Here is an 8,694-nt window from a genome sequence, read left to right as displayed (position 1 = left end):
CGGCCATGGTTCGAGAACCACCTTGTTATTACAAAAAAGTTCTTGGTTTGAATGTTTTGAATGATAGGATTTGATAAATTTTATGGACATCTTCAGTAAAAATGTAGGGACAGCTTAAGCCCTAAGGGGGCCGCTCACTTGGTCTAGCCTATCCTGGTCTATCGAGGTAGGCCTTAATACTGTCACAGCCGGGTTCAAAAAATTGCATGGCTATGTAATTCTTTCACCTGGGGTGGCAGTAAGGCCTACCTCTAGACCAGAATAGGCTAGTCCAAGAGCTAGTCTCTAGGTCAATAGGGTTAGAGCACCAGCGAACGACTCCTTTAGGCCTAAGCTTTTCTACATTTTTACTGAAGAAGATGTCAAAAAAATTTATCAAAACCAGTCATTCCACTGGCATTAATCGGGGGGGGGGGGGGGATAAAGTATGTGATAAATGAGATATGTGTCATTGTATTAACATATACTTAAAAAATTGTCAATGTCTTTCCCAAAAACACTGAAAATTGCCAGAATGTTCAAACACACTAGCGGTATAAAAGTTATAATGCTACTACAACTGTAGCTATTATCCTGTCATGAAACCATACAAACTGCAAAGTATACTTAAGTCATTTTTTATTACATTTGTAAATTGTAATAGTTTTTCTCTCCCCACGCCCCCCCCCCCCCTTACAGTCAGAAGAAAATTCAGCATCAGAGATGGCGAAGATCTTGTTTTAGTGGATGAACATGAAGGCTAATTAGTATCGACGATGATGTATTGGGAGATATTGTGACCAGCCAGCCTGATGTTAGCCTCATGGTCCTGAAAGAAGATGAAGAATGGTCCAGTAAGTTTTTAATAAGAGCATTACATTTCTGGAGAAGTAAGCAGTATGCGAACAATTATAGGAATGTTCCTTTGAACATTCTCTGTATTTGCAAAAGGTGCTACTGGATACAGCCACTGTGTTAAAATGAACAATTCATTGCAAATTAAAGACAAAGGAAGCTAGTCTTCAGCATTGCAAACTTGCATTTTTGCAGAAATGTTTTCAATGCGATCATCTTGAAATTTGTTGGAAATTTCTATCTATATGTCCTACCCATTCAAGGATGGTATTTATTCATGAATGTACGGCTCACAGTTTCCTGGACCTACATGTGTCTTGAAGACACCTCAATATTGTGAATGTTTGATTTAAAAAACATTTTGGTGTGATGTTTGAGTTGAATGATACTGTCCAAAGGATTACATAAACAAGAATCTACAAAAGTCTGGAAACTTATCATTGTTCATCGGTGTTGGGTATTACCAGGGAGGTGGCCATCTCCCTGGTATCACCAAGTCCCTGGCTGGTGTAAATTTACTCCTAATTCAAGAAGACCTAGTAATTGCAGTGTTTCTAGTATAGTACGCCTTTTTAATTATTTGTTGTGCCTAGCATTCTTATGCTATAAATGTATGATTACGTATTTCAAATCTGGGCGGACAACTCTGTCAAAGTTTACAACAGTAGCATATGACACGAGTGCTGTTTTTCCCATGGTTGGCCCCAGCTGATAAATACTGTGGGGTAAATACGGGTCTTTGCCGGATATTACCGTCTCGCTATTTATGATGAGAATGGGAGACACAGGGGAATAATCAATAAGTCATTTCATGAATTTTGTTAATAAAGGAATACACAAATCATTGTACATGAAGTATGATTAACCAAAATAAGAATAATAATAATAATAATTTATGGCAGGAATTCATTCTTATTGCTGGGACAAATTTTTGCGCAACGTTTTCTGATCTATGTATCTGATACCATTTTTGCTGTGTACAAGAATTCGAAAATTGTAGCAGTCACTTGGGAAGGAATTGCTCCTATTGTAAATGTTTACTCCAATCATTCAGTGGCACTTGCTCGACAACTTCTGAAGCAGAATGGAAACTTGACAGTCATGGAGCTCCTGTCATCTTTTGACAGTTCTGACCAGAACAAAGAAGGTATTTTTGCACATTCCCTGGAATGCACCCTCTAATTTCATAAAGAGTCTGAAGTGTCATCAGAAGTTAAAATTAAACCAACCTTATCATTAAACATTCTAGTGATGGTCAATTTTTCATGGAGCATAATCACACTCCCACATAAACACAACACAAATGTGGGCCAGGAAGCTTATTTTCGAGTAGCCATACACAATTTTCCCCACCCTGAGAGGGGACTCCCTCCCGGATCATCCCCTCATCTAGTTATTTCACTCCATAGGATTTTTTTTACAAAAAACAATTTCCAATACTCTGAAAGTATATTGTACTCACTTAAATGTGCATCAGAAAAAGTTTATTTCTAAGATGCCAATTGCTAAATTTTCCCTACCCTTAGATGGGGCAGTCCCTTCCAAACCTTCCCCTGCATTTTACCCATCTAACTTTAACTTTTAACATTTTTAAGTCGTCCAAAGGAAAGACCTTATGCCGTCATATTTGTCCGTCTGTCTCTCCGTCTGTCTGTCAACAATTTGGTATCCACTTTTTCATCGATCTATATCTTGGCTCCGAGTTAACCAAACAAGTTCATATTTGGTATCGGTATCCTTTAGGACTTTCCTGATATTAAGCTCTTTTTTGTGTTGAGGTTGAGCTTAAAGGCAAAGATCAAAGGTAATTCAATGTCACATGGGTTATATAAAACAAATGAAAATAGATCTTTCTCGCAATATCTCAAGAACGGTTTGGGCAAACAACTTCAAACTTGGTATATGTATACCTATGGAGGTGACAATGATCTTTGACCTCAACCTTTGACCTTGACCTTTGACCTTGATTAAACATGAAAATAGCTCTTTCTCGTAATATCTCAAGAAAGGTTTGGAGAAACAACTTCAAACTTGGTATATGTATACCTATGGACGTGGCAATGATCTGTGACCTCAAGCTTTGACCTTGACCTTTGACCTTTGCCCTTGATTATTTGTAGACAACATTTTGAATACTGTCCATATTGGCACGGTTTTCAATTACTCGACATTGGACGACTGCTTTGGACGTCGTCCATATTATTATACACTTGGCTTGATTTCTGCTATTCTGATGGCAGAACCCCTTCCCACACACTCCCCCTGCTTTGTCCCTTCACTCCCTCACTCAGTGCCCCCCCCCCCCTCCTTTTTGTCTCACCTGAACAAAGTTCTGGCAGAGATTGACATAGTAATCACTTTTCCTGTTGCTGTGTTAGAAAAATGTTAAAGGCTTTTGTTGAACTTGCTCTCATTTCTCTATTTCTGCATCAATTTTGTTCAAACTTGGAACAAATAATCCTTGGGTATTACCAGATGTGAGTTGATGAGGATGATGAGGTGAAAGGTCATCTAGGGGTCAAAAGATCAAATGATGCGAGGCCATGTGCATCATTTTTAGCTCACCTTAGCCGAAGGTTCAAGTGAGCTGTTGCCATCCGTTTTTGTCTGCCGTCCCTTGTCCGTTGTGCGGTGTGCGTCATCTGTAAACTTTTATATTTTCATCTTCTTCTGCAGAAGGAATGGTCGGCTTTTAGTCAAACTTGCAGAGAATCATTCTGTTGGGTAGAGTTGTTCAAATGATAACTGTAGCCCCATGGGGGCCCAGGGGGAGGGCCCCCAGGGTGCAAAATTCTCAAAATTTCAAACATCTTCTTCTCCAGATCCACAAGAAGATCAGTCAAGTTGTTTTGTGTGTAGATACCTTTATAAGTAAAGAATGAAAGTTGTTTATGACAACTCCTGTTGTGCCCCCTCCTTGGATTATTCTGTGTCAGTTTTCCTAAGAGTTTTCCCATTCAAATCTCAAAATAATTATATTGCTATAGCGCCCTCTAGACAACTACTGAAACTCCCCTTTAAATGAATGTTGAGTAAAAGTTGCCTTCAATGAGTTTGTACAGAAATTACCAATGAGATTAATAACTCAAAGTTTAATTCATGTCAAAATGAACAGAGCCCATGGAAGTACAAGAATTGTATATTTATTAAAGGAAAACAAATATTTTACTCTTTTACAAAAAGGGAACAATTAAGCTGTGATCATTCAGAGCATTACAAGTTACATTTCAGTGATCACAGCAAGTTCCGAAAATGACCACAAATTACTCACTGGACCATCTCTTCATGCATGAATGATCAAGGTTTTTAATTATAGACAATCAATGACTACTAATCTGATACATGTGATTTTAATAAAGTATCTGCTCACCATGCACTTGTAAGATTTAGGAATAATCTGCATGTGTATTGTTACTAATTGTTTTGCCAGAGTGTCCAAATGGGGGGGGGGGGGGGGGTAAATGATTTTACATGCGACTGTAGTAACTCAGTGAGTAATCATTTCAGGTGTTCACAGTGAGTTTGACTCTTCATTACAAGGTGAGTATTGATCGAAAACTCACAAAAAAGTGCATGTCCTACTTTTCTCCTACTTTTACTGAAATTTAGCTCCTATTTTTTTTCTCCTACTTTTTCACCATGATCTACTAGAAAGCCTGCTTGATTTTATTATTTTGCATTTTGAAATACAGGATGGAATTCTGGTACATCTGCCATCCTCCTCCTCTTGTGCCTGTTGCCTCCTGCAAGCCAAGGGAGGTCTAAAGCTGCCTCAGCAAAAGTATCCATTTCCTCAGCAATCTCAAGGATTATTCAGTTTCAGAAGGTATGTAGCTTTTCAGTATAAAAGTGGACTATAAATAAATAATGTTATTAGTACCCTCGTCACACCTTGCATGTTCTCACTGCATTCTAGAAAATGTTGCCAAAACTGACTAAATGTGTGTACACAGGGAGTAGATGTAGCAATGGTCTATCTAAGAATTTCATGAATGTGCTTAGACTGGCTTGGACTAAGAGGGTGCTCAAGAACTTTGGGCCTGTTCAAAAACTGAACCTATCCTAAGATTATTAGGAGTGACAATGCGCTAGAACGAGATGGACCTACTGCAAACAGGGTTGCCATACTTCAATCCTACTAGGAATATGTTTCAGCGTGACATTTTCACAGCCCTAAATGTAGAGTTATATCAATAAACAAAAGGTCAGTACTTTTTGCCTCGATATTGGAAATTGATTACAAATTTGCAGCAAGAAAATAATTGTGAAGGAAATTTTAAAATCCTTATTTTCACAGTGTCTCCTTTTGTGTGAGTTGAAATGACTCAACCATATTAGAAAGACTCTTCTCAATCAGATACTTAAAACCTGCTTTGAAAATACTTGCATTTTTTACCAGGCCTCTACAGCCTACCTCTATACGTTTATAAAATTTTCTGTGCAAAGTCCTGGTTGAAGAATGTAGCTACAGTGTATATCTCTGTTCAGTTCATTAACCATAAAGTGAATTGAGCGAGATACAAGTTATAGGGGAGACTACGCTGCACATGGATGTCACCATCATGCACAAGCCCTGTGATTTATGCACTTTTCCTATTTGCTCAAGAGTTATGATGGAGCATCACTTGCAGCCAAGCCTTGATAGTCTGCAACATGCAGCCTGAAGGCCACTGCATATCATACAAATCTTTGGTCGCACAACTTGCCGACTATCATTTTATGAAATAAACAGTGCGTATATTCTGTTTTATTTCAGATCTTAAGTCGCTGAGTTGTGTGACAGAAAGTCATATCGAATGCGGTGGCCTTTAGTCTAATCAGGCCTCTTAAATTGAGAAAAAAGTCAGAAAACGTTGTGCTACTTTGCACATTGCAGACATTTTCCACAAAACATCCAGATCCCCCCACTATATATGTATGTATGTATGATGATGGTAACAGTGATGATAAAGATAGAGTTTTGATAGAATTAACAAGTGGGAAAAGGGTAACTGCTAGTTTCATCGTTTACTAGTACATGTAATTTGTTTCAAACACAGAGTGGAGGGAGCATTCAAGATTTTCTGGATGGCACCAAACAGACCCAGAGCCAACCGTTCCTTCTTGGAATTGGAAATTCTAAGGCCTGTATCAGCAGTTACTTGCTCATTGTCGATCACAAGGCCATTCCATGTGGTGCCCGCACGGTGGAAGGAGCAGTAGATGAACTCTTCAAGACGCACTTTGTCTTTGGCTTGCATTACTGCCAGTCTCTTCATCAGTTCTGGACCTTCATCCAGACAGCTGTTTTCGAGATTGATGTTGGAGTTTCCCGCGAATCACCGAGAGTGCGTGAACTAAGATCCAAATTATTCACACCATGATTTGCTTCAAATGCAAGAGAAATTTTGCAATACCAAAGTTGGTGCAACATTTAAGATTAAGTCATGGACTAAGTGAAGGAGGAAAAGAGGTGTTAATCTGTGGACAGGGAGCTTGTGCAAGAACATTTTATTCTTTTCGTGGATTTCGAGGGCATTTGCAGACTCACCTTAAATCTGGTTTGCCAGATAATCAAGAACAGTTTACTGAAAATGAGAAAGCTGGTGAATCATTCGAAGAGAGCTTTGCAGGAAACAGTAATGATAATGACGACAGTGATCAAGATCAGGATATAAATGCAGAAGATGACATTTTATCCGCTGAAGATTTGAATAGGCAGTGTGCAAAAGTAATTTCAAAATTTTCAGCAAACAGTGCAAACTCTGGAAAAGTTGTAAATGACATCGTGGAATCAACCAGTTTGATTGTAGGTGATGTAGTAAAAAGTGCATCAGCGGCAGTTAAGGCTACTTTCTTGAAACATAAACTGCCCATTGAGTCCGAAGCTTATAGAGAAATACAGACGCATTTTGCTATGCTTGAAAAGCCATTTGAAAATTTGAACTCAGAATATAAGCGGATGAAATATTGTGCAACACTTGGACTTGTTGAACCACAAGAAATAAAGTTAGCATCCGGTATGAAAGTCGTCTAAATAAAAGAAGTAAGCAGTATGAACAGATTGCTATTGAAGATACCTTTGTTTATATACCCATTTTAGAATCTTTAAAGCAACTTTTGAGCAATGAAGATATATTGCATTTTGCTACTCATGACCATAGGAGCACTGATGGTGTAATGAGAGATTACTGTGATGGTGCACAATTTGAGAAAATCCCTCTTTTCCATGAAGATGAAAATGCCCTACAAATTCACTGTTTTTATGATGACTTTGAAACTGTAAACCCCATCGGTTCAAAAACAAAAATTCACAAGTTAGGTGCCTTTTATTTCATTTTGAAAAATCTGCCACCAAAGTATAATTCTATTCTTTCCAATATCAATCTTGTAGCTCTGTGGTATGCTGAAGATGCCAAAAAATATGGATTTAATGCTATTCTCAAGCATATTGTGAAAGACATTAACATTCTGTCAACAGTTGGCATTACTCTTCCTAATGGCATTGTGAAGAGGGGAACCATTACTCAAATTAGTGCTGATAATCTAGGTGCAAATGCCCTGTTTGGTTTTGTACAGAGCTTTTCTGCTAATTATTACTGTCGATTGTGTGTGACAAGCAAGGAAGAGGCGCAGAACACATTAAAAGAGGTGTTAATGGAAATGCGCACCAGGCAGACTTATGAGCAACATTTACAAGAAGCTGAAGCTCAAACTACACTACTGTCACATGTGTTTGGAGTTAAACAAAAAACTGTATTGAATGATTGTATTTACTTTCATATCTTGACAAATTTTTAACTTGATATAATGCATGATCTGTTGGAAGGCATAGTTCAGTATGAGCTGAAACTTGTACTAGAATATTTCATCTATGAAAGGCAACCACCACTCTTGACCCGGCCATGATGAACTGAATCAGAGAGTTGCCAGCCATTGCTTAAACCGTACAGATAACAAGAACAAACCATCCTACATTAAACTGAGAACAGCTGGCAATGATGTGGGTCAAAAGGCAATGCAGGCTTGGTGCTTGATAAGAAATCTTCCATTCATCATAGCTCATGACATTGAAGAAGGAAACGTCTACTGGGAACTGCTGCTAAGATTACTAGATTGTATGGATATTATTTTTGCTCCCCAATTAACAGCAGGCTTGATAGCCCAGTTGTATGTTCTCACTGAAGAACATCACACACACTTTCAAAAAACATTTCCTGCCAATAGGTTGTTGCCAAAGCATCATTTCATGGTGCATTATGCTACATGTTTGAGAGAAGTTGGGCCACTCGTACATGTATGGTGTATGCGGTACGAAGCGAAACATCACTATTTTGGCCGTGTTGCAGAATCTGTATGTAATTACAAAAACATATGTAAATCACTTGCAAAGAAACATCAGACAGCACTAACGTTCCATCTTCAGTCAAACCATCCTTTGGAGTGTCTCGAGGTTGGGCCAGGTACTTCACTTTTATTGTCAGATTTAGATGAAAATATTAGACAGACTGTGCAAGAGAAACTCCAAGTAGAGGAACTCTCTTCTGAAGTCTTTGATGCCAATTGGGTTAAAGTGTATGGTACACATTATCAGTTGTCTCTTTTGGTCTGCCATGATGTCGATGAGCTTCCACTGTTTGGTCAAATAGAGCATATCATTGTACACAACAATGACATTTTTTTTGTACTTCTCTTGCTAGATACATTGCATTATAATTCACACTATCATGCCTTTACAGTAGAAATAAGTTTTCCACGTGGTCATGTTGTCAAGAATCAAAAGGAACTTGTTGACTACAAACCACTAGATTTAATGACAAATTTGTCAAACACAGACTCGAGGAAGTACGTGGCACCAAGGCATGTTCTTTTCAAGTAATT

The 8,694-nt window shown here is 38.3% G+C and overlaps 1 protein-coding gene across 1 annotated transcript; it reads left to right on the top strand.

Moving 5' to 3' along the window:
• The first annotated feature begins 766 nt into the window (after positions 1-766).
• On the top strand, positions 767-7,523 carry LOC139737866 (uncharacterized). The gene is made up of 4 exons (XM_071648534.1): positions 767-833; positions 1,889-1,981; positions 4,527-4,660; positions 5,874-7,523. Exons 1-4 carry the CDS (start codon positions 803-805, stop codon positions 6,195-6,197), a joined length of 582 nt encoding a protein of 193 aa, XP_071504635.1. The 5' UTR covers positions 767-802; the 3' UTR covers positions 6,198-7,523.
• Positions 7,524-8,694: the final 1,171 nt, after the last annotated feature.

Source organism: Diadema antillarum, unplaced genomic scaffold (assembly GCF_040938485.1).
Source record: "Diadema antillarum isolate AM-2024a unplaced genomic scaffold, OU_Dant_1.0 seq00000711_RagTag, whole genome shotgun sequence".
Lineage (NCBI taxonomy): Eukaryota > Metazoa > Echinodermata > Echinoidea > Diadematoida > Diadematidae > Diadema > Diadema antillarum.
Note: the sequence above shows the minus strand (reverse complement) of the source record. Positions and strands in the feature narration are given on the sequence as shown.